Source organism: Peromyscus californicus, unplaced genomic scaffold, assembly GCF_007827085.1.
Source record: "Peromyscus californicus insignis strain IS unplaced genomic scaffold, ASM782708v3 Scaffold_5__1_contigs__length_169319896, whole genome shotgun sequence".
Taxonomy (NCBI): domain Eukaryota; kingdom Metazoa; phylum Chordata; class Mammalia; order Rodentia; family Cricetidae; genus Peromyscus; species Peromyscus californicus.
This window is the reverse complement of record NW_026294573.1, coordinates 9,988,436-10,014,721: the sequence shown is the minus strand read 5'-3', so window position 1 is coordinate 10,014,721 and position 26,286 is coordinate 9,988,436. Positions and strand designations below refer to the sequence as shown.

The 26,286-nt window shown below is 49.5% G+C and overlaps 2 protein-coding genes across 7 annotated transcripts in view; both read right to left on the bottom strand.

The window, feature by feature from the left end:
- Clstn1 (calsyntenin 1) overlaps positions 1–5,647 on the bottom strand; it is a 70,514-nt gene extending 64,867 nt beyond the window's left edge. For 3 of the 4 annotated variants that reach the window (XM_052717337.1, XM_052717339.1, XM_052717340.1), the window contains exon 1: positions 5,346–5,647. In XM_052717337.1, the coding sequence (XP_052573297.1) occupies positions 5,346–5,436 (91 nt within the window). In that variant the 5' untranslated portion in view covers positions 5,437–5,647. The remainder of the gene's footprint in view (positions 1–5,345) is intronic. The other variant, XM_052717338.1, reaches the window with a different exon arrangement.
- Ctnnbip1 (catenin beta interacting protein 1) overlaps positions 1–26,286 on the bottom strand; it is a 109,946-nt gene that overhangs the window by 27,711 nt on the left and 55,949 nt on the right. The gene's annotated exons all lie outside the window — the stretch shown is intronic.

Sequence of the window (26,286 nt, the reverse complement as noted above, 5' to 3'; positions counted from 1 at the left end):
GCCCGGCTTATTTCCCTTTTTTATGGGTGTTTTGTCTGCATGTACGTGCACCAGATGTGTGCAATGCCTTGGAGACTGGAAGAAGGCACTAGGATCCACTGGAGCCAGAATTACAGTGCTGGAAACCAGACCTAGGTCTCCACAAGAGCAGTAAGCACTCTTAATCACTGGGTCATCTCTCCAGCCCTGGGTCTATTCTTAGGGGTTTTTGGTGTTTTGTTTTGTTTTTGTTTTTTTGGTTTGAGACAGGATTTCTCTGTGTAGTTTTGGTGCCTGTCCTGGATCTCGCTCTGTAGACTAGGCTGGCCTTGAATTTACAGAGATCCACCTGGCTCTGCCTCCCAAGTGCTGGGACTAAAGGTGTGCGCCACCACCACCCGGCAGTTTGTTTATTATTATTATCATATTTCTTTATTTCATGGGGAAGCTTGCATGTGTCATGACACACGTGTGGGGGTCAAAGGACAACTTGTGGGAGTTGGTTCTCTCCTTCCACCACGTGAGTCCCGGAGACAGAACTCACGATCCATCTGAAGGAGAAGCAGTTTGCCCATCAGCCATCTCACCATCTGTGTCAATTCTTTTACATGAAATAAAATTCTAGCCAAAAATAAAGAAAAATCACATTTTCCTGTCTTACAAGCAATAACAAAAACAAGGCAATTGGTTTGTTTGTCTGCAACAGGGTCTCAGACGGTCCAAGCCAGTCTAGAACTTTCTATGCAGCAGCCAAGAGAGATCTCAAACCTCTGATTCTCCTGCCTCTACCTCCCAAGTGCTAGGAGTATAGGTGCGCATTACGGCACCTGAGTAATAATCTGTAGTGTAAAATGTTCATTTATCTTAGGTTTACCATTTTGAATATTCAGACTTGTTTTAATAAGTTTACCCAATTACTAAAACGTGTTACAATTATAGCATTTTCTGATTTCAATATAAAAATCATTTCATTTGTCATTTCAGGCCATATTTTTCATATCTGAAATATGAGTTGTTTTTCTTTGACTAAAGAATGAAATCAACAGGGCTGGAGAGATGGCTCAGCAGTTAAGAGCACTGGCTGCTTTCAAAAGATTGGAACTGGATTCTCAGCACCCACATCCGGAAGTTCACAACCACCTATAACTCCAGTCCCAGGACTCCATCGCCCTCTCCTGGCCTCTGCAGATACCTGCACACACACCAAAAAGATACACCTTTTTTAACAGGTTAGCAGCAATACAAATGATAATCGAAATGAACTTTTCATTGTTTTGGTTGGTTTTTTGTTTTTTGTTTTGTTTTGTTTTTGAGACAGGGTTTCTCTGCGTAGTCCTGGCTGTCCTGGAACTCACTCTGTAGACCAGGCTGGCCTCCAACTCACAGAGATCCTCCTGCCTCCGCCTCTGCCTCCCAAGTGCTGGGATCAAAGGTGTGGACCACCACTGCCTGGTTTCGAAATAAACTTCCAATAGTTCTACAGAAAAGGAATTTCTATGAAACTGCTTGGTTTTGTTCTTTCTCCTAAAGTATATGGCCAAAGTATGAATTACCTCCTAATCCAATACTCCAAGTAATCAAGTTAAAGGCTTTTGAACTATGACACACTAAGAATTAGTAGTACTTTATTAATTTTATTTTATTAATTCTTCTGCATCCAAATAAGTGTTAGACTAAAGATAATAATAAATTCTATATTGAAATGACTCTCCTGCTTCAAAGTTATTTATAGAAGCCTATTTAACAGGAGCTAGCAAAATGGCTAGATGGTATGCCTCCCTCTCCCCAAATAATAAACAAACAATGTAAAAAGGAAATTAATGAGGTAAATGCTATGCAAAAATGAACAAATAAGTAGAGAAAGGGAGACTCAGGGGTTGAGAGAGAATTTCAAATAGGATGGTAGGGGCTGGAGAAGCGGCTTAGCACATTTGTTCGGCCATGTTCAAGACCCTGGGCTCAATCTCTACATAGGCACCTGTATCTCAAGAGAGCCTTCAGCTGTCACACAGGACAGTGAGGGAGGCTTAGGCACTCCGATCTTATGCTTTATTGTTGGTATTTGATTTTGAAGACAAAAAAACCCCACAAAATTAAGATTTCAGTTTTAAGCTGTTAGAGGTCTGTGTGAAAATTTTGCCAGGCGGTGGTGGCACACGCCTTTAATCCCAGCACTTGGGACGCAGAGTCAGGCAGATCTCTGTGATTTTGAGGCCAGCCTGATCCACAAAGCTAGTTTTAGAACAGCCAGGGCTGCAGAGAGAAACCTTGCCTCAAAAATAAAAAAGAAAATTTAGAAGAAAAGAAAATAACAGTGACTATAACATCAGGTAGCTTTCCAATTGCTCCACTTCAGTCCCTAGTTCCTGATAATATTTCACGATCTCCTTCTCGAGAAGATAAGCTGCAGCAGACACAACCATCCAGGGCATGCAGAGACTTCCAGTATTCTGATTTACTTAAATTAAAGTGAAATTCTATAGTACTCTAAAACAAAACAACTAATTAGCCAGACAGGAGGTGCAGGCATGTAACCTGGGGGGGGGGGGATCACCTCGAGTTCAAGGCCAGCCTGGTCTACACAGCAAGCTCCAGGCTACAGAGTGAGACTATCTCAAAGATGGGGGAGGGGATTAAAAAATTTTCAAGACAATTAATTAATAATCCAATGTAATTTATATTAGGATAGTCACCATCTTCACTCTAAGTCTGCATGTGAACTTTATTCCATCTGTAATTATTCAAGATATATGGAGTATGAACAGCAATTTATCCCCTTCTGACTTGCACCATGAAACCATCTGGAATACGGAAGTGGAAGCGGGGGTCAGCAGCAGAGCATGGCCCAGCCTAGGCAAGGCCCTGGGCTCTGTCCCCAGCACCAACATCGCTGGGAGCACTCAGATGCTAATTGAAATAATGAGCCTACAGAAAGCGCCTCCACAAATTGCATATTTACATATAAAACTCATTTGTAACATTTCAAACTGAAATTGTTTTATTAGCATGTCATGGAATATTCATGAATGTGCAAGCTGGAAAAAAAAAAGAAACAACAAATGCAAAAGAAAAGCTGATGTTTAAATGTTTTTATTTTGAAGACTAAGAACCCCAATGGGCCATACGTGCACCAGGGAAAAGCTAGAGAAAGTAGATTACAAATGACTCAAAAACTCAACCCACTGGAAATTTCCCGTTCCTCTCTGCCAGTCTGCCATAATGAGGACAGTCAGGGGACACTGATACCTCAGTCCAACCAAAGTAATTAAAAGATGAACACAAATGTAGGTACAGGAACAAACTTAGAAATCATGGGTTCAAACAAGCAGTGTTACTGTCAACTGAACTACATATTCCTCCAACTGTTTCTAAAATACCCAACCCAAGCACTTTTCTTTTTTTTTTAATGTATGGGGTTTTTCCAAAACTGACTTTTTTCCCCTCTTGGATATATCAGCTTTCAAACCTCACTTCAAACTTGGCTGAATGAAACGTTTAAAAAACCAAACGCAGGCTAAGTAGCTGCTCGGTGCCAAGGAGGAGCTGACTTTGACAAGAATGGACAGAATGTTCTAAATGAAATAAAAGAAGTTTTCACAGTTTATCACCCTCTGTGTGGCACGCTGGAACAAAGGCTGCCTTGGCCTCTTCTGCCCTTTATTTTGTGAACACAACTTTCCTATGTCAGGCTAAGGAGAAAAAGCAACCTTTTTTTAAAGCTTGCAAAGTTATTATGTGACCATCTCATCCAGACTTCTATTAATTCTCCTTCCCCAAAGTTCTTCTGATTACCAAAATATACACTCGAAGAAAACAGATTAGAGCGCTCTAATAGACTATAGACCTAGAATCCTTTAAGAGCAGGGCAATGTTTACAATTCCAAGTTCCGTTCAAGAGCCTTTATCTGCAATGCGTAAGCTTTTTGGTGGCAAGCTCAGTCAATATCAGAAGGCTGGTAAAATGTTTAGTTGAAGTGGATGAATATTTAAAACAATCAGTTAGCAAAGAAATATTATTTGTCACCTACAATCCTAAGAATTAGCGGGGCTTCTAGTTTCTGTGGTGGTCATACAGCCTTGCACATCACCGTGAGTAAAGCTGCGGGAGATGAACACTTTGCTCACACCCGGTAGGTGAGAAGTGGTCACAAACACCTTCTCAATTTCGCCTTGGGTAAAAGGGTGGGAAGGAAGCAGAATTTTCGCCTCTGCTACTTCGGAAACCACGTTTCAAGGACTTAGAGAGGAGGCAGAAAGGGGCGAAGTCGTGGTGTCCACCTAGCCGCAGCTGAGAACCGGGATCTTGGGAAAGGGATGCGGAGGAGTGGATTCTTATGTAAGCACACACCAAAATCCATGCGTGCATTCCCCAGCTGATGCACATCTGAGCACCCAATACAGGACCACTGCATCCTACCCAGGGGCGCACACCCAGGCTGAGTGCACTCCTGGAAAGTGGGCTGACCCTCTCCGTGCGTCCCCTGATCTCCCCAGATGAGCACCTCCACCATCCTGGGGCTGCAACTGGGCTGCTCAAGACCCAGGTGCCCCGCCCGGAAAAAAATTGGCTTCCCCGAGGCAACTGCAGCGCGTGCCTAGGTTCTCCGGGGCTCAGTGCCCGGCTCTGCACGCCTGCACCTGAACCTCACGTAGCGAACCGGCTCGGTGCTCCGCACTCAGCCCGCAGCCCTGCGCCCAAGCAATCATTCCCACACTCCGGCCGGAATCCCGCGCCCCAGTAACACCACCTCACTCGGGACCGATCCCTGTGCGCTGACACCATTCCCGCACTGGGTCCTGCACCTGTGCCCCTGATACGATCTCCGCGCTGGGCCCCAAACCTTGCCGGATACGACTTGCGCATTCGGATCCGTACCTCGCCCAATACAACGCGTGCACTGGGTCCTGGCACAATTCCCACACTCGGACCCAAAGCCTGCAGTCCTAAACGACTCCTCTGCCCACCTCTTTGCACCCGGTTACTATTCTGGAACTCGGACCCAAACCTAGCTCAATACGATTCGCGCACTCGGATCCGAACCATGGGCCTTGGCATTATTCCTACATTTGGACCCGAACCTTGCTAATACAATGCGCGCACTAGGACCCGAACCCTGGGCTCTGGCACGATTCCCGCACTCGGCCCAGAACCCTGAGGCCCTGCACGACTTCAGGGCTGTCCACCTTGTCCACAACCCAGACGCTCCGCATGACTCCCGCACTCGGGCCCCCACCTTGAACCGGGGGCACGGTTCCCGCACCCGGCCCCGACCCGAACCCCGCGGCCCCGCATGACTCCCGCACTCGGCCCAACCTTGCACCCGGTTATGGTTCCCGCACCCGGCTCACCGCGCCCCGCCGCTTACCTCGCGCGGCCCAGACCCCGCCGCCGCTCAGCAGCCCGGCCAGCAGCAGCGGGACGGCCGGGGACAGCGCGGGCGCAGGGCGGCGCAGCATCGCTCGGGCTCGGGGCGCCGCGGCCGGCCCGACGCGGAAGCGGCAGGGAGGTGCGCGGGACGCTAAGAGGGGCGCAGACAGCCGGGGTCCCCGCGGCTGGGCGGCGCGGCGAGCACCGGGATGGGAGCAGCAGCCGCCGTGCTGCTGGGCCGCGCGCGCCTCCCCTAGTCGGCAGCGCTGCGCTGGAGGCGGCGGCGGCGGCTAAGATGGCGGCGGCGCTCTCTCTCGGGTCCGGCGAGGGTACCCGGCCGGGGGCGGGGTGGCGGCGGGCGGGCGGGGCGGGGAGGGAGGGAGGGAGGGAGGGAGGGAGAGCGCGCGCGCACGCTCCCCGCGCCGCGGGTGCACGAGCCCACGGGCTGAGCCCGCGGTGCGCGCCTGCGGGGACGCGCCGAGGAGGATTGGCCCGGGAGCAGCCCCGAGGGACCTGCAGGGACCCGCAGGACGCGCCCCCTGCCCGCGGCCGCCCCAGAGCATCCACTCCTCCTCCCCGCGCGCGCCTCTGGACGCTGCACCTGGAAGCTCCCCAAGGCTCCTGCGGAGTCGCGCCTCGGTTCTCGAACCTAAGGACTTGCCCCTCCACCCGCTAGGGCTGCAGATCCCAGGACCTCGGAGCTCACTTGGGCCGAGCAGTGTCTCCTCCAAGCACCTCAGTGACCTCCTCTGCCAAGTGGAGGTGATGAGTGGAGCTTGTGGGGTCGGGAAAGGTTTCAGGGACACAGCTCACCCTAGTGCGTTTGGTAAACAGACTAGGGTGGCTGTACTTGTTCTCCAGCTCCAGTCTGGGGGTTTGGAAAGGTACTGTCTCCAGGGAGTCCTGATTACTGAAGAAACCTTTTGTGGCTTATGGGCTTGTAGCGCGCTCTGTCCGATGTTAAGTATCCTTTAGGAATACAGAGGTCCAAAAGAAGGGCCCCTTCTGTGGGTCTCTATGGGGTTCTCTGGGGCCCACCCGTTTTCCTTGTGCCCTTATCTGCCTCCTGGAATCTGGACACACACACACACACACACACACACACACACACACACACACACACAAACACACACACGCTGCCCCACGCTAGAGGACAGGGTTGCGTGCTTTGGGAGACTTAATTGGTTCTATTTTACTGACAGGAAAGTGAAATGCCTTCTGTGGCTGAGAAGAGTCCGCCCTAGGCCCTCGAGGGCAGGGTGGCCTCATTAGTGAAACACCTACAACAAAAAGCTTAACAGCAACCAGTTATTTAACCAAAGCTGGAAGAGCCACCAACAATGTCAGGGGCCAGGTTTGGGGGAGAATGGGACATTGGTGGGTTGTTTGCGCCAGCTTGGGATGCGGCTGGAGGAAGGTGGGCAGTGATGAGGCTGGGTGGAATGGGTGGTCTCTGGAGAGAGGGGACTGTTTAGAGCAGTTTGGGCAAGAAGCCCATAAAGGTAGACTGAGGTGCCTGGACAGGACAGCATGGGGGGTTTGGACTTGATGATACAGGAAGACCTTCAACAGCTGTGGAGAGATGTGCCATGACCTGAGAGTGTGTCAAAGCAAACTGTAATGGAAACTCTCCTCTCTGTCCTGTGTTTCCCCACAAAGCCTGAAGATTCCATATTGGTAATGTCTGACACATTCCTGCAGCTGGATCCCTCCCAAGGTTCCTGCTGCCGGGGTACCCCCACCTCTAGACCACACCCCAGCACTCCTTCCAGCCAAAGACGTCATCCTCTGACCACGGCTGCAACTGCCAGTGGTGTTGTTGACTCGGGGAGACTTCCTGTTGCCACCTCAACTGCTCTAGGACATTCTGGGAAGACTTCCCACCTCTCAGCCTAGGCCCTACACAGCTATGACCATGCTGTCTGTCTGTCTGTCTTCACTCAAATGCCAGCATCCCCTGACCCAGCCGTCACTCCTGCCCTGGTGTGCCAGGGCTGCCTCCCTCAGGAAATCCTCCTAGCAGTGCCTGCCCGACCTGGTGTGGCCATATAGTCCCATGCATGATGGCTGCTGCCGCGTCAGTCACTATCCAACTGAGTCCTTTTCTTTCTCCCACTGCAACCTAGTGGGAAGGACCAAAAGAGAGAGTTCAGGCAGACAGGACTGGACTGGAATTCTGCTCTCACTCTACAAGTGGTTGTGAGCAAATCGCAAATCATGAAACTTTCCGAATCTTTTCCTCACCTGTGAAGTGCAATAGCAATACCCACATCTTTAGAGTCAGGAGATTTATTACAGATGGTGTAATCAAAGGGTCTCATGGGGGACTGGGGTTGTAGCTCAGTTAGCAGGGTGCTTGCCTAGCATTCCTGAGACCCTGGGTTCCATCTCCAGCACACTATAAACCATCTGGATGGCACATGCTTGTACTCTCAGTACTTATGAGGTGGAACCCGGAAGATCATAAATTTAGATCATCCTCAACTACATAGGGAATTTAGGCCAGCCTGGGCTACATGTGATCCTGTCTCAAACAAACCATAGCTGGAGAGATGGCTCAGTGGACAAAGCTGTAAAACCTCTTGCCACCAGGTCTGACGACTTGAGTTCACTCCCCAGGACCTGCATCCTAGAAGGAGAGAACCAATTCCTGCAAGCTGTCTTCTGACCTCCGGATATGTGTTGTGTCACACACACACACACACACACACACACACACACACACACACGAGCACGAGTGCACATACAAAATAATAAAATGTAAGTTAAATTTTTGTTTTTGGGGTTTTTTGCTGTTGTTTTTGTTTGGTTTGGTTTGGTTTTGAGACAGGGTTTTCCTGTGTAGCCCTGGCTGCCTTGGAACTCACTATGTAGACCAGGCTGACCTCAAATTCAAAGATCCGCCTGCCTCTGCCTCCCAAGTGCTGGAATTAAAGGCGTGTGCCTCCACCGCCCGGCTTTTTCTTAAACTGTTTTATTATTTTATGTACATGGGTGTTCTGCCTGCATACGTCTTTATTCACCATGTGGAGGTGCCCGAGGAGGCCAGAAGAAGGCACTGGATCCCAGGGAACTGGAATTACAGATGGTTGTGAGCAGTCATGTGGGCACTGGGAATCGAACCCAGGTCCTCTGCAAGAGCAGCCAGTGCTCTTAACCATCGATCCAGTCCCTAAAAAAAAATAACATGCTTCATAGAGCCTGGCATACAATGCATGCAAATAGATAGCATGCATTTTCCCTGGGGAGTCGAAGGCTTCTGAGCTCCTGGCACACTGCACATAGTAGGTACTCAGGTAAATATCCCAGTGGTGAATTGGATGAATTTCTGTGTCCACTTTATTATTATTCGCAGTGTTAGTATGGGACTCACCTTTCAGGTTTTTTTTTTTTTTTTAAGTACTCTGCAGTTTTCTTGGGGACCTTTGAGATTTGCAGAACATAAAATCAAGGTCTCATCTCAGAACTGGTTGGTGTCAACAGACCAATGCCAAAAGGGAAATTTCAATGTATTCAGTTCGATGAAACGCAGAAACAAAGATCTTCCCTGTCTGGAGCCCTGAGCCTGTTATCTCTCATCCTCACTGTCCCTTAGAGAAACAAAGAGGTAGATAGATGGAAAAGGCTGGCAGCAGGTGGTGTGGGCTGGCGAGGAGCTTGGGCAACCTGCCATGCTGAGACTGCCCGTAGGAGAGTCTGTATGCTGCAAAGGTCAATCTGAGCATCTTGGGAGCCAGTAAACTTGATTTCCGGTCTGCCTGACCAGAGCCTCAGCCATAATGGCACTTTTCAAAGGGACTGTTAGCTGTCAAAATGGCTCTGGAGCAGGGATAGATCTGGATTAGGACAGCAGAGAGAGTCTCAATGGAGTCTGGAGCTCTGGGAGGCACGGAGGAACAGTGGGAGGGAGCCATCTCCCAGGCCTGCCTTCTGGATCAAGAATAAGTAGGTGCTTTGTTAGTGGGTCAAGGAAGACTTGAACGCCATAATATGTGAGGCAGTGGGTGGAGAGGACCTAAGTCACCGAGTCCTGGGAAAATGGTCTTGATCACAAGAGCCCCTGCTCCAAGCTCTTACCTGCCAATGGCACTTACATCATGTCTCCACAATCCTTTCCAGAAGGTACTGTTATTGTTCCTGTTTCAGAGGAAGAAAATGTCAAATTTGCTTAAAGGTACATTGCTAGAGAGTAGGACTCCTGGGACTCAGTTTTGTGAGTGAGTCTAAAATAGCAGCCTATATATAAAGTACATACACACACACACACACACACACACACACACACACACACACACACACACACACACACACACCCTCCAGGATCCCACAGCTGGCTCCATTGCCTCAGAAGGTAACAGGTGGAGATGGCGTGGTGGTGTACACCTTTGATCCCAGCATTTGGGAAGCAGAAGCAGGTGGATCTCTGAGATCTCAGCCAGCCTGGTCTACAGAGAGAGTTCCAGGACAGCCAAGGCTAAACAGAGAAATCCTGTCTCAAAAAACCAAAACTAAACAAACAAACAAACAAACAAAAAAACCAAAACAACACTTTAAAACTAGAGGCAAGCAGATCTCTGAGTTCAAGGCCAGCCAGGTCTACATATCAAATTCTAGGTCAGCCATAGTTACATGGTAACACTGTGTCTCAAAAAATTGAAAGAAAGAAAGAAAGAGAGAGAGAGAGAAAGAGAGAGAGAGAGAGAGAGAGAGAGAGAGAGAGAGAGAGAGAGAAAGAGAAAGAGAGAAAGAGAAAGAAAGAGGGAAAGGAAAGGAAAAACAGGAGGAGGAGGGGGGCCCTTGCTGTAAAGTCCCCCCCCCCCACTGTAGACACACTGAAGGGCAGATCTCAGGGAGCCTGAGCTTCCTGGCTGGGGGTGTAAATGCTAAGTTCAGAGCTGCATCGAGGATGAAATGAGGTCACCTGCAAGAAGGCCCTTGGCCAGCAATGCAGAGCTGGCTCACAGGTAGGCACGTTATTACTGGTTTGCATGGTGTATGCTTAGCAAGTGTTTGCAGAAGGGAGTCAAGGGCAGTTATTATGGGCACTCACCTAACGATATGTCGGGGAAACAACCACTCAGGGGCTGCAACCGGAGGTTAAAAGAATCTCCATGCTGACTATAGCAGCCAAGAAGTCACCAGAACCCCCCTAGGACCTAGAGTACACAGGCTAGCCTGGTCTCTACCTTTGGGTAGCTTGACCAGGTCACTTTCTTGCTATTGAAAGATTTTTTTCCCCCCTTAACATAAGGTCTCTATATGTTTCTCATGTTGGCCTTGAACTTTCTTTCTGCAAGCTACATTGTATATGTGTGTGTGTGTCTGTCTGTCTGTGTCTGTGTGTCTGTGTCTGTGTGTGTGTGTGTGTGTGTGTGTGTGTATCTGTGTGTCTTGTGTGTCTGTGAATGAGGAGGCCAGAAGAGGATGATGGATTCCCTGTGACTGGAGTTACAAGTGGGTGCTGGGAACTGAACCCAAGTCCTTTGGAAGAGCAGCAGCTGAGCCCTCTCTCCAGGCCCTGGCCTTGAAGTATTACCCCTCCTGTCTTACCCTCCCATGACCTCCCTTACCCTTACTAGTACTTCAGGTATATATCAGCAAGCCCTGATGGTAATTCTTTTGATGTTGTTTTAACCTTTTTTCTCCTATTTGTTTGTTTATTGGCGGTGCCAGGAACAGAACTCACGGCCTTGTGCAATCCTTGGCAAGCATTCTACCTCCGCTTGATTCTCAGAGACCATGTATAATTACAGTTTTTGGCTGGACACACTTGGGTTGAAACACATTTCTACTCACTTCTTTCCTTCTGTAAAAGTTCAAACTAATTGTTTTATAGTTATATTAAATATCTACCTGGCTCTAAAGTAATACCTAGAAAGCAACTGTGGAGCGGGGGGAAGACTTTTCAAGACAGGTTTCTCTGTGTAACCCTGACTGTCCTGGAACTCCATCTGTAGACCAGTCTGGTCTCAAACTTAGAGATCCACCTGCCTCTGCCTCCTGGGTGCTGGAATTAAAAGTGTGCGCCACCACCACCTGTCTAAAGCAAATTATTTTGAAAAGTTCTCTCCCACTCCTTTGCATTCGCTCCCTCCTGTCTTTTACAGACATTTACCATTTTGTCTACTTTCGGATCACTCTCTACTTTGGGGTTGTTTGGAGGTTTTGTCTTTTGTTGTTTGAGACAGAGGCTCATGTAGCTCAGACTGACCGCAAATTTGCTATATATCAGAGAGTGACCTTGAACTTCCCATCCTCCTCCATCTCCCCAGTGCTGGGATTCCACCCCCATGCCCAGCCTGGTTTCTATTTTGATTTTGCTATTTCTCTCCTCTTTCTGAGATGAAAGGCGTCGGATCACACCTGCTGTGCTGCATTTCACTTTTTTTTTCACTTAAGAAAATATTCCAGGGCGGGGTTTGGCTCAGTGAAGGAGCAGTAGCATAGTATGTATGGGGCCCTGAGGAAGGAGAGAGAGGCAGAGACTGAGATTTCCATAGTGCACAGACATACTCATTCATTTTCACAGCTGCATAGTACTCACTCATGTGAACATGTGAACCTACAGGAACTTACTTAATGGGTCTTCTTAGGGAATGCTTCCCCGTTCAAAGATGTCTCCAGTCTTTTGTGTTTAAGAAGAGTGCTTTGGTGCCTCTTCTACCTCTGAGACCTATGACCTTGGGTTTGTTATGAAGAAGAGATGACCCAGCAGCAGCCACAGACTGCACAGTACCTAGTGGTGCTCACTGCTGCCACAATACTCACTGATTCTGTTACCGTTATTTATTTTGTTCATGGCTTTGACTTTTGAGACAGGGTTTCTCTGTTCTGTGTAGCCCTGGCTGTCCTAGAACTCACAAAGATCAGAGATCTGCCTCTTGAGTGCTGGGAGTAAAGTGTGTGCCACCACTGCCCAACTGCCCAGCTTTTTTTTTTTTTTTCTGAGAGAAGGTCTCATGTATCCTAGGCTGGCCTGCAACTCAAAACAAAAGATGACCTTGAACGTCTGATCTTGTCTCTGCCTCCTGAGTGCTGAGATTGCAGGCATGTGCCCTTACCCTGGGGAATTGAACCCAAGGCCTTATGTATACTAGACAAGCACTCTACCAACTGATCGACACTTCCTTTTTCTTTTCTTTTTTCCTTTTTTTTTCTTTTCTGTTTTTGAGAGTCTGATATAGCTCAGGCTGGCCTTGAACTTAATATGTAGAGGATGACCTTGAGTCTCCAATCCTTGCATTTTCACTTCAGTGCTAGAATTCCTGGCTTGGGCCACCACGTCTTGCTTTTTGTTTCTGACTCTTTCTAGAACTTTCTGTGGCTCTGTGTCTGTATGGGATAAGAAAATCCCCAGGTATGAAGCAGCAGCTATCACTTCAGTGATCCAAGGGGCCAGAAAGGAAATCCTTTCTTACTGTTGCTGTGGGATGTTCTGTATGGCAAATGTGTTGCTAATTAGTCAATAAATAAAACACTGATTGGCCATTGGCTAGGCAGGAAGTGTAGGCGGGACAAGGAGGAGAATAAAGCTGGGAAGTGGAAGGCTGAGTCAGAGAGACACTGCCAGCCGCCACGATGAGAAACAGCATGTGAAGATGCCGGTAAGCCACAAGCCACGTGGCAAGGTATAGATTAATAGAAATGGATTAATTTAAGCTGTAAGAACAGTTAGCAAGAAGCCTGCCACGGCCATACAGTTTGTAACCAATATAAGTCTCTGTGTTTACTTGGTCGGGTTTGAGCGGCTATGGGACTGACAGGTGAGAGAGATTTGTCCTGACTGTGGGCCAGGCAGGAAAACTCTAGCTACAAATGGCGCCCAACGTGGGGCAAGAGTTTCCACCTAAAAACTGAGAAAAAAAGATTCTAAAATGGAGCTAAAAACAGTTCCTAATTGTCTCTCTCAAATGAGCAGCAGCTGCTGGTTTGAGCTACTTGTGGGTTCCTGGTGTGCATGCTCGACATGCTGTATGGCAGGAATGAGGCCTCTGCAAGTGGCACGTTAAGCTGCATGGTGGATTTAGACTTTGCTAATACAAAACAAAACAAAACAAAAAAAAAAAAAAAAGGTTTCTGGACTACACGCTGCTTGGATAAAAGCATAGACCCACGATAGCTCCCAGAGCTGGTGGTAAACCATGGCCATGTTGGGAAGCTGAGGTGGGTGGATCCAGCAGCCACAGCTGCTGCAGTTTAAGGCAATAGATTCACAATAAGACAGATTCAGATGTAATAGTTTACAATGTGTGTAAAAAGATACGTAGGCTTGAAAGAGACAAAAAAGATGATATATAGAGTTATAGAAATAAATACATAGTTTTAAAAAATAAAGTCTTTAAAGAGACAGTAAAGGTAGTATAAAAAATAAGCCACGTAAAAATGGATATTACACAGAGAATCTGCATTGTGTTGTCTTTGGGACTTTTAACTGCAGAAAAACATTTGATTGTAAAAGCTGTTGAGTTATGCCAAAATGTATATTTTAAAGGTACCTTGACTTCAAAATTTGGATATAAGGATATGTTACTTTGGAAAGGAGACTCTGCTTTTGTTTCCACAGAAAGCCAGAGGCTATGGATTTGTTCAAGATTAAGATACATCAGGTTTGACCAGCCAAGACCCCCTGAAAGGTCTCCTATGACACCATGGCCCAGATGATCCAACATCCAGAATGGTTTCAAGGCAACTGGCTCAGACGATACAGCCTCATGGACTATTCCATAATCCTAAAATTTTCTTTGTTTCCCCATAAGATACAGCGTCCCCCTCCAGCAGGAAGTAGTAAGAGAAGCTACGTCCAAATTCCCAAATTATATGTAATTTTACTTTGTTAAGGTTAAAACCTTCCTTTTTGAAAAAAAAAAAAAGGGGGGAAGTGCTGTGGGATGTTCTGTATGGCAAATGTGTTGCTAATTAGTCAATAAATAAAACACTGATTGGCCATTGGCTAGGCAGGAAGTGTAGGCGGGACAAGGAGGAGAATAAAGCTGGGAAGTGGAAGGCTGAGTCAGAGAGACACTGCCAGCCGCCACGATGAGAAACAGCATGTGAAGATGCCGGTAAGCCACAAGCCACGTGGCAAGGTATAGATTAATAGAAATGGATTAATTTAAGCTGTAAGAACAGTTAGCAAGAAGCCTGCCACGGCCATACAGTTTGTAACCAATATAAGTCTCTGTGTTTACTTGGTCGGGTTTGAGCGGCTATGGGACTGACAGGTGAGAGAGATTTGTCCTGACTGTGGGCCAGGCAGGAAAACTCTAGCTACATACTGTCCTTCTGTATTTTGCTTCCTCCCTCTGACCACAGACCAACGGCCATGGGCAGCAGAACCCCAGCCCACCCTTGGATTGGCAGCTGGGGGAAGTACTAGACACACTTTGTTGTTGTTGTTTTTTACTCTTTTGGGGGTCCATCACCCAGCCAGCTCCCAAATATATCATACACAGAGGTTTATTCTTGTAAATGCCTGGTCTTAGCTTGGCTTGTTTCTTGCCAGCTTTCCTTAACTTATCCTGTCTACCTTTTGCCTCTGGGCTTTTTTCTGTTCTCTGACTCCTGTAAATCTTACTCTTACTCTTTAGCTTGCTGTGGAGCTGAGTGACTGGCCCCTGGAGTCCTCCTCCTTCTCTGGCTACTTCTCCTTTTCTTTCTCCTCCCAGATTTCTCCTATTTACTCTCTCTCTGCCTACCAGCCCTGCCTATCCTTTCTCCTGCCTCACTATTGGCCATTCAGTTCTTTATCAGATCATCAGGTGTTTTAGACAAAGTATCATAGCTGCACAGAGTTAAACAAATGCAACATAAACAAAAGTAACACACCTTAAACAATATTCCCCAATACTTCTTACTATCTTAAAAGCCTTTAGATCCGGACTCAAATGGTCAGCTTGTTCATCAAGTGCATTTACCCACTGAGCCAAGTCCCCAGCTCCTCCTTGGTGTTTTTATCTCCCTAGTGATTCTTTTTCCTTGACCTTGAAGCTCAGCCATCAATTTCTAGCCATGGGTGGTAGGCACCAAGAGCCCTGGGCTTTCCAAGCCCGCAGCTCACTATGTTGCTTGCGGATACCTCCTCCCTCCTTCCACCTCTGTGTAGCAAGAATTAATCAATCACCCTTGTAGAGATGGAGACATAACCAGCTCTGTCTCCCACATTGTTTGTGGTGGGCCAGCCTTCCACAAAGGATGCTGTGTGTCTTGTCTGAGTCCACGCTGGCAGTGGTCCCACACAATTAATATAATTATGATCCCTCTCATACAGAGGAGGACATTGGTATTCAGAGAACTGAGGTGGTTTGCCCCAAGTCACACAGCTGAGTGACAGCCTGTCCCCGAGGCCACGGAAAGTCAAAGCGTGTGTGCTGAGAGGGGCAGAGAAAGGAAGGACGGGAATCTGATCTATGCCTCAGAAGGGGGCTTGCCACCTCTCTTCACCAGCCAGCCAGCTATCCCTAGATGCCAATCCTAGGGCCAACACTGCTACCACCACTATGACTCCTCTAGCCTTGAAAGGCTGCAAGGCCATGAAGATCTATCTGCCTGCTCTGGTCTGGCTCATCTGCTTCCCACCCCAGCTCCGAGGGCTCGTGGTGTTATGGTGTCAGGGTGGAGCCGGTCTGCCTGTGCCCTTCTAGATCACACCCTCCCAGGCTGCAGTCTCCTTGTTGGCACATGGCACCTGCCAACTTCCCAAACACTCTTGGGTCTCTTCCTATGTGACCCTGGCTCTGTCATGTCCTTTAGCTCTGTGCGGTCCACATTCCATTTCCTCATCTACAAAAGTAGGGTGATACGATGTGCACCTCTTCAGGGATGATGTGGAAGTGTGGCCCTTGAGAGTACTCCATAAAAGATGCTTGCCACTCCAGATAGGGATATTATCATTCATTTCACACCCCACAAGTGTGAACAGCAGGAATACCTATACCCCCACCATCTGGCTGGCTAATTACCGGTTCTTTTGTTTATTGTTAGAACCTCATTATATAGCCTAGGCTGGCCTAAACTCATGATTCCTCCTGTCTGAGTCTCCTGAACGCTGGCATCGCAGGCAGGCTCGACTATGCCTGCATCTGCTGGTTTCTGAAGAGTCCATTAAGTTCTAGGCAATGATGATGCTTGTCTTGTCTTTAATCTTAGCACGTAAAATGCAGAGGCAAATCTCTGTGAGCTCAAGACTAGCCTGGTCTATATAGGTCTTTTAGGCCAATCAGAACTAACTACATAAGGAGACCCAGTCTAAAAAAAAAAAAAATCAGCCGGGTGGTGGTGGCACACGCCTTTAATCCCAGCACTTGGGAGGCAGAGCCAGGCGGATCTCTGTGAGTTCGAGGCCAGCCTGGGCTACCAAGTGAGTTCCAGGAAAGGCGCAAAGCTACACAGAGAAACCCTGTCTTGAAAAACCAAAAAAAAAAAAAAAAAAAAAATCCATGCAATTGGGTGGAGTCTATGTCAAATGCCTTCCTCTCCCATGGTCCTGACATATTTGGGTACTGGAGCCAGGAGCCTAGGACATCCTGGCAAGCCCTGTTCATAGGGCCCAGTACTCCTTCCGTGCTTCCTGTAAAGCCTGTGAGTGAAGCTAAGGAAAGGGAGCACCTGTCTGGAGGGACTTCTCTGCACCTGCCCCTTTGTGCTCACATCGGAAGAAGGGCTGTTCCTGCTCCTCTGTCCTGCTGCCCATGTTCACTCAGCGACTCACGCACCTCAGCCAGGTTGCAGAGCTGGGCCTCTGATGACTGATTTAGAAGATGCAAATGAGAAGGCTGCCTGTCTGGGGATGACAGTCCAATAGCCAGCCACAGAGCTCAGGGAATTTTCAACGATGAGCAGGAGCCAGGAGGAGGCCCAGAGAGGCCTGAGAAAGCAGAGAAGGCCAGCTAGCAAGACAGGTCCTTGCCACCTTCAGGTTGTGGTTGGGGAAAGAAACACTAGGGGCCCACAAAGAAGAGGAGGGCCCCCTGACAGCCTGCACAGGCCCAGCCAGCAGCTGTGGTGGGCGGGAGCATTAAGACTGTCTGAGCCACAGACCAGAGGCACAGTTCTTCCCTGGTGCATTTTGATGAGGCCAGGGAGTTAGAGGAAGAGGCAGATGGGAGGCCAGAGCAAAGAGTTCCAGGTATGTGAAGGCAGAGGCAAGGAGGCCCTGCCTGGCCCCAGCACTGTGCAGGTGGTGCCTCTTGTCAAGGCTGACAAGCCTTCCAGCCTCCAGGCCCGAGCAGGGCACCTTCCTGGGGTGGGAGTTGGGGGAGGAGAGTAAGGTGATGAGGACTGTCACCAGACAGCCTGTCCCTGAGGTCTTGGAGACACAAAGCAGGTTGTGTACACTGAGAATGGCAGAGGAGGAAGAAGTGGAAGTCCTAAGCCGTGTCTGGGGGTGGGGGGCTTGCCATTCCTCTTCACCAGTCAGCCACCTGCCCCTGGACTTGACCTCTACTCCAGAGATGACCTCTACGCAGAGGCTGCAGCCCTGAGCTTCAGATTTCCAAATGCCACTCAGACCTGTCTCAGGGCCCCAATTGCCTTCACCTGTGTGTTCCCCCCAACTGTTCCCCCAATACAGCAGAGAATAAAGCCCACTTGTCCAGTCACCGGAGCCTTCAGCCCTCGGTGCCGGCGGGTTCTGCGCTGAAGCCCCTGTTGAGGTTTGTGATGCCATCAGGACTCATGGAGGGGTCTGGATACATCCTCTCTGCATCAGCATGATGAGCAATACGCCGACACCCTCACCTTGCCCACTGACCCTGGCCTGGGCCTAGGTGCCTGACTCTGCATAGGATCCAACTAGGGTGCCTGTCAGCCAGCTCCACCCCGAGGTGCCCCTGTAGCTCCCCCAGAGCAGGGTGAAGGGGAAATGGTTGTTAATTTGTTCCTCTTTGCTAATTTGAAAAGGAGTATAAACAGCAGAGCTCAGCAACACAGCTCTGCCGAGGGTGTAGCTGAAGTCCAATTATGCACCATTAGTGCATTTGCTCTTTGTTCTAAAGGCATATTAATTGCAGATGTGGTTTTGCAGCAATTAACACGATTATGGGCTCACTTTCTCTTCCAGCAGGCCACAAGTCATGAGCTTTTGGCTAAGGTGTTGTGCGCTCCTGTGGTAGAGAGCAGGGATGCCCATTGCAGAGAATGGTCACCACTGTGGGCTTAACTGTGCCCCCCCACACCCCAATATGTATGCTGAATTCCTAATCTACAGGACGTTAGAATGTGACCTTAACTGGGTCTGTACAGAGGTCATCAAGTTAAAATGAGGCCATAGGGTGAGGCCCTCCCTAATTCAGTTATGTCCATCTAAAGAGAAGATGAGAATTCAAAGCCTGGCTAGAGGTGACAGAGTGAGTTCAAAGCCCGCCTAAGCAACTTAGCAAGATTCTGTCTCTAAACTAAAAGGTTAAAAAAAAAAAAAAAGAAAGAAAAATGGCAGAGGAGGGGTAGGGGCTGAAACCCAGGTGAGAAGTGACAGGAGGATCAGGTGTTCAAGGCCAGTACCAGGTACATAGTGAGTTTGAGGCCATCCTGGGCTACAAGCAAATAAATAAGCAAATCTGTGTTAAACAAAACAAAACAATAAAAACCGAGAGTTCTGTGGCCAGGTAGGTAGGAAAGGGTGTCTTTACAGTTGTTTGCTTGTGTTTCCGTTGTAGATGTCTTTGCTGTAGCTTCTCAAGATGCTCGCTGTACACTATGTCCGCATCACTGTCCCTATCACTACTTACTAGGTGCCCAGCACGGCAGGCAAGGCCAATGTCACTACAGTACCACTCCGATGGCACAAGCAGATCTACATGTAAAAGATGGCATTTTTCCCTTTTATTTATTCACTGACAATTTCTTACGTGTATACAATGTATCCACCCCCATTCCTAACCCCCACTCCCCCACCACACCCCCTTCCCACCCTCATATCCTCACCTTTTAAATTTAATTTCATTTTTTGGTTTTTGAGACAGGGTTTCTCTGTGTAGCCCCAAACCAGGCTGACCTCGAACTCAGAGAGATCTGCTTGCCTCTGCCTCCTGAGTGCTGGGACTAAAGGTGTGCGACACCACGCCCCGCTTTCTCACCTTTATTTAATAACCTATTGATTCCCGTTAGTTAGTGCCGCCTGCTGGAGTGCTGTGTGAGCTTGCTGCTTGTTCTTGTTCAGGTCTTGTGCAGGTAACCGTGGCTGCAGTAAGCTCATGAACACAACGAGTGTGGCATGTCCAGAAGATAGCGCTTCACAGCGCCCCTCCCTCTCCTCTGCCTCTTCCATTTTTCCTCGCATTCTTCCATGATGTCCCCTGAGCTTTGGAGGTGTTAGTATAGAGATCCTATTTCGGGCTGAGCACTCAATAATCACTTAGTCTCAGCACTTTGACTGTCAGGGGTCTGTGTTAACTGCTGCCCACTGCACAAGAAGCTTCTCTGGTCAAGGCCGAGAGCAGCACAACCCATGGCTGTGCACATGAATACTCGGAAGACAGTTTACCAACATGAAGGACTTTGATCTCAACCTCCCTGTGGAAGACCGAGTCATAAGAGTTGGTGTTACAGCAGGATTTCTCACCCTGGGGGTTCAGTCAGCATCAGAGATCTGTAGTAGTCATCCTTTTTAAATTTATTTATTTTATAAGCATTGGTGTTTTGCCTGCATGTGTGTCTGGGTGAAGGTGTCAGGTCCCCTGGAACTGGAGTTACAGACAGCTGTGAGCCACCATGTAGGTGCTGGGAATTGAGCCTGGGTCCTCCGGTAGAGCAGTCAGTGCTCTTAACCGCTGAGCCATTTCTCCAATCCCAATGGACATCCTAAGCACAGAGCATCCTACTTAGGAACAACCACGGTCTCGGGTGTCTCTGGTGGTAATGTCCCTCTATAGGATGCTCCACCCCAGTCATTTAGTCAGTGGAAATGTAACTAAGCCATCTTAATGCAAACCCCGGCTATCGGGATTGGTCCAGCAGGTGGCACACCTTGGGATTCCTCTGGGACCTGGAGGAAGCTGCTTCCTTTCCACCAGCAGTGCCGGGAGTTGAGTGACTGTGGCAGGGAGAGAGGGTCAATCTGTGTGGGAGCTGATGAGAACAAAGGTTGAAGTCACACAGAAGAAGCAAGCAGAGTCACACAGAAGAAGCAAGCAGACAGCGCCAAGGCTCCAGAACCAGTCCCCGAGGCTGTGGATCCTACAACCGTCTTAGCCATCTGAGCTGTGTTGTTGGTCAAGAGAAAGGTCCTGGCCATGCACATGCCCTCCAACCCCTAGCACTTCAGTAGCCCCAAACTGATTCATCGAGAGGGCATGTAGAGTCATTTGGGCCAAGGCCAGCACCCCTAGATGTCCCATGGGGATTCGAGCCAGTGGCTCAGACGGAGGACCTTCCTCTCTGCACATTGCCTTGATGTCAGAGTCACAGAACCTGACCCAGCAGAGGAGCCCTCCAAGGCCAAGGTTATCCAGCAACTTGAGACTTTATGGAGAGCCATGGCATGCCAGGTACTGGGGACGCAGTAGTGAAGGATCTAAGTCCCTCCCCCAGGCAACTTCCCTTTCAGTGGGAAGAAGTAGAGAAAAATCCACGAATTTAAAAAGTCAAAGGAGTCAGTAATTGTAGACAGAAAAATCAGAAGAACCCAATGTGGGGGGGGGGGGAATCACTGAGGCTGGTGTCAGAAAAAAGAAAAATTTTTTGCTAGGCAGTGGTGGCACACGCCTTTAATCCCAGCACTCGGGAGGCAGAGTCAGGTGGATCTCTGTGAGTTTGAGGCCAGCCTGGTCTATAGAGTGAGATCCAGGATAGGCACCAAAACTACACAGAGAAACCCTGTCTCAAAAAAACCAAACAAAAAAAAAAAAAGAAAGAAAAAAGAAAAAAATTTTTGAGACAGTCTCATGTAGCTCAGGTTAGCCTCAAACCTGCTATGTAGCCAAGGATGACCTTGAACTTCTGATCCTCCTGCTCCCCGTCTCCAAGTGCTGGGATTATGGAATGCACCACCATGCAGTCTATGTAGCTCTGGGGATCAAACCTGGGCCTTCCTTCCTTCACGGTACACAAGTACTCTGCCATCAGAGCTCCATCCCCAGCTCTAACAACAGAGAAAGGAAAATCATTTAGCTATGTTGGGAGAACATTATTATTGTTGTTATTATTTTGAGACAGCGTTTCTCTGTAGCTCTGGCTATCCTGGAACTTGCTCTGTAGTCTGGGCTGGCTTCGAACTCGGAGATCCACCTCCCTCTGCTGGGATTAAAGGTATGCATCGTCACTGCCCAGCTAAGGGGAAAGCATGCTTTTTTAATAAACAAATAAATAAACAAACAAATAAAAAGCCCTAAAATGAGAGCAGGCTCAGAGTGTCTGGGGAACAGAAGACAAGACGCCCGTAGCTGGAGGGAGCAAGCAGGGGTAATGGGAAGAGGGTCAGAGGATCAAAGGAACCGATTACCAAGGGCAACATCACACAAGAAGAGAACGTTGAATTGTAAAGACTTACAGGATGGACCTGCACAGCATTACTGTGTTGCCACAAGCACTGGAAAAAGCAAATGACTGTCATTTAGCCTTGGGGAATCTTTGGATTCAGAAAAGAAAATAGATTCCTTTTGGATATATCAAGAGTAGGCCTGCCTCCTAGGCTTCAGGGGTTTAAGAGACAAGGCTAGGCCACCCAAATGGCCAGGAGAGGCCAGGTTGTGCTGCAGAACCAGACAAGGCCAAGACTCCCAGAGCCTGAAGCACTTCCTTCCTCATCCATGGAGAAGACGGGACTCTGCCAGGACCCAGGCTGGGGGGCAGTCACCTCTGGAATGCTAGAGTGCTTTGCAAAGCCGCCACCCCAAATGACCCTTCTTTACACTGCACACTTTTCATCAACTAAGGCAAGTTAGGGCCACACTCAAAGGGAGCAAAGAAACACAATTGGAACATCTGTAAGGTACTTAAATGTACATGTTTAGGAATCAGTGCTGGGCGGTGGTGGCACACGCCTTTGATCCCGGCATTTGGGAGGCAGAGGCAGGTGGAGGAGCTCAGTGAGTTCCAGGACAGCCAGGAGTGCTACACCCCACAGGCTCCCTGAGGCTCAGACACATGGATCAGAGGGGCGGGGCCAAACCCAGCCCTGGCTCCAGGTGTGCCTGTTGCTCTCCTTGGTGCCCTACCCTTCCCCATGTAGCCCCCTGGTGACCTCCAGACAGTAATCCCCTAAGCCTCTCTGCCTCCTCACGCTTAAGCCTCAGTTCCTCGGAGGGAGGACTGGGTAAATCCTCAGTGCCAGCAGGACAGCTGGGTGGGACACCCCTTCTCATCCTCCTCCTTGCGGCCCTGGAGTAGGCAACACAGCTTAGGGAGGGTGGAAAAATCGAGCCAGAACTGGCACTGGCTGCTACTCTCCAACATATTGGGGAACCCCCGCCTGGGGCTAGGGTGCTGAGGGAACAGAGCTGGCTCTCCCACAAAGCTTCTGGGCTAACGGGGACAAATCAGCCCTGGGTTTTCCACGCCTGAAACTTTCTGGATCAAGGACTGACAGACCCATAGGCCTCTGTACCTTCCCTGACTTTCCCAATCAGCCATACGACAAAGCAGGAAGTCCCCATGGGCATGTGTGGAAGTTCCAAAGGGACTGTGTCCCTCCCTGCTGGCAAGCCTGGGTCTGCCTGTTGTGACTCGTCCTCCTCCGGGTGATGAGGATTTTTCCGAATCCGTCTTCAGCAACCTCAGCAACTCACAGGCAGGGCTGGGTCCTGCATCTCTGCCTGCCCAGCCTAGCCCAGCAGGTCCTGACCAGCCGAGACCTGGCAGGAGCCCAGTTGACTCAGGGTGGGTTGGGCTAACTCTCCAGGAGCCTGGAGGAGTCCTGGGTGCCTGCCAAAGGCTTGGGGCTCACCTTGGTAGGCAGCTGTATGCTTTGGGGATCTCTGAAAGAGCTAGAGAAAGACAGAACCCCTGAGATAGACTCCAGGCTGCCCCTACCAGGTCACTGCCTCTTGGCAGACATCTTCAGCACTTCTGATGGGTATGTGGGTCTGCATGAGAAAAGTTCACGGACCAATACAGCCACAGAGTCCCCCAGGATGATGTAATATCCCTGGGAACAAACTCCCAAACGGGCAGCTGGTAGGAGCAGCCTAGGCTAAGAAGGGGGGAAATAAAAAGGAACAGCCAGGCCCCACTGGGCCCCACAGATTCCAAGGCTGGGGCTGGGAGCAAGGCCTTTCTAAGGGGCCACAGTAATGACAACACAAAAAAGCCCTGGCCATCAAGATAACCTGGGAGGCTACTTGGGATCCTGCAGGGGTGGATGTCCCTGTTCCTATCCGGCCAGGCCCTTCTGCACTGGAGGCTGAACTCCCTCCATTGAGGCTCATCTTGGTCTTGTTGCTGTGGTTTCTGTTTCATGCAAGGACACACAAGGATGTGCTCTACGTAAACAAAGGGCTATTTTTACCACCTCATTGTTTTCTCACTCCTGCTTCCTAGCTCCTCAGCCAAGGTACACCCCAGGGCTGCCTGGGGCACACCATGTATATCACAGATCTTCCGGCAGGCTCTACCCTGCCAGGTTACAGCAATACCAGCCATCACCATCAGGTGCTGCCTCCAGGCCCACTGAGGGCCAAGGTGAGAAGATGAGGTCTCTACCTGACTCCAGTGCTGAGGCCGGCTGGGGAAGACAAAGGTGCCTGGGTTTGGGGCATTGCCCACCATGGAGGGAAATTTTACCGTTTTCTTCAGCCCCAGCCCACCTAGACCCTTGAAGGAGGCTGCATGAGCAGTGCCAGCAGACAGGGTTGGCTCCCTAAAGGGGAGAAGGGGAGGTAAAGGTTAGGGATGGATCTCTCAGGCTCAGACAGAGCAGTCCCTGCATGGAGAGGGGTGAGGGGTGGAGGTGGAGGTGGGAATAGGGGAGAAAGAGGTAGACGACCTTCACTTGGTCTTACCATTTTGAAATTCTCTCCAGTCAGCATCTGCCCTTGTCTGAGTCCCAGGCAGGCTGTTCCCCACACCACACCACACCACATGATCCCACCCTTGGCACGCCACGGCTGATGAATGCAGACAACAGCCGATGAGGTAAGTGCCATTGTTGTTCTTACATTCCAGATTAAGAAACATGGACTCAGAGACCTCCTCTGACCTCTTACAATATACAGCTAGTAACTGGCAGTCTGGACTTGAACCCTGACCTACAGTGCTGGAACCCCAAGCCCGGTACCTGTCTTCTTGGATAAAGTGTTGGACGTCCCCCAAGGACGGCTACACTTAGTGTGAGTCCCCAGCCCCAGTAAGCCCAGGGCTCCCCATCTAGGAACACGGTGGTAACCTGGGCTCTGGGTCCCCACTGGGTGACAGGAGAAAGCAGGAGGGTGTTGGGCACACAGGGTGTGACTGCCCTCTTCTTCCTCCTCCTCCTTCTGCCTTCTGAGAACAGAGCTGGCTGCAGTGGGAGGGAGCCTCTGGCTGCGATGGCTTATTTTAACCACTTGATCATCAAGGATTTAATTTTATCCCCTTCACTGCCTGGCTGTGATTGTGTTTGGAGTTTTAAGCACAAGGCATGCAGGAGGCCCCCAGAAGGCAGAGCTGCTGTGCCATCTGGGGGACCCCTCTCTGATGGGGTCCCGCTGGAGAAGGCCAAGGGACACTGCTCCAGTTAACACTCTCCCCCCATGGGCAACAAAGCCTCTTAAGGGAGGAGGAGGCTCTGTGGTGATGGGGAAGAGAGCTTGGCCTCGGCTTCCACTCGGATCATCCCTGCTTGTCTAGCCTCATCAGAAGGCATTTAATAGGCACCTAATTGGACCTGGGGCTTGGCTCCTCCCTAAATACTGCAGATAAGTCTGTGTTCTGTATGCCTTAGGAGCAGGTGGGGGTGAAGGGACACCTGCCAGGGTGACTTCATGGTGACCATGTGTCCTGACCACACACTGTCCATAGGTCACACACTGTACATATGAGCACACACTGTACACAGGTCACACTGATGAGTGTCCTCCACGTTGTCATTACCCCTCTGCAGCAGCCTCTTGGGATGGATGCTTCCCGGTTCCGTGGCTTTCAGTCTTGTCTCCAGAGCTCTCACTCTAAGCCATGTTTTCCCAGACCATGGCCACCATGTGGACATTGTTAGGTCTCAGACCCTACGACAAATGGAGGTGCCTATGTAACATATCAAAGTGGGTGCTGGCCTCTAGGTTCTCCCTGAACCCCTCAGTCCCTACCTGTTATGGGGTATGGCTAGCATACCTCCTCTACCCCCAACTCTCCAACCCAGGTGCTGAGCTGCCAGAGGCTCTTCCCTATATAATCCAGACACTTTGGTTACCTCCTCTTTACCTTTGGTCCTCTTGGCTGCTGCACCTGGTTCCCCTCTCTGTCCTCTCCCTCCCTCTCCGTTCACATGGCTCAGAGTCATGTCCACTCTGGCTATGCTCTCCCTTTTATCTACATACAGCAAACTCTCTTCCACCATACCTAGGAGCAGTGATGTCCCTTCCTTTTTTCATTTACTTTTCTCATTCAGACATAAAGATTTATTCTGTGGGAGCCAACAATGCTCTAAGTCCAAGAGTGGAAGAGACGTTTCTAGAAAAACCAGCTTAGCTTAGTTGGCAGTAAGCTGCCATGTCTGCAGGGTGTGACGGGTAAGAAAGCAGAGTCAAGATGGCAGACCAGGGGCAGACCAGGAACACACCGACGTCACCCATTCCTGGGGCTGGCACGTGCAGAGCGCTACACACCGACCATTAGCGTCTAACACATATCAGCTGTGTTATCAAGACTAGGCCATGGAAGATGCCCGATGTCTTAGACTGTTTCCTGTTGCTTGCTGTATCAAAATATGAGACTGGACAAGTCACAGAGAAGTCCGCTTGGCTCCTGGCTTTGGAGGCCGTGAAGTACAAGGGCATGGCATAGTGGAGGCTCTTGTGCTACACTGAGACACG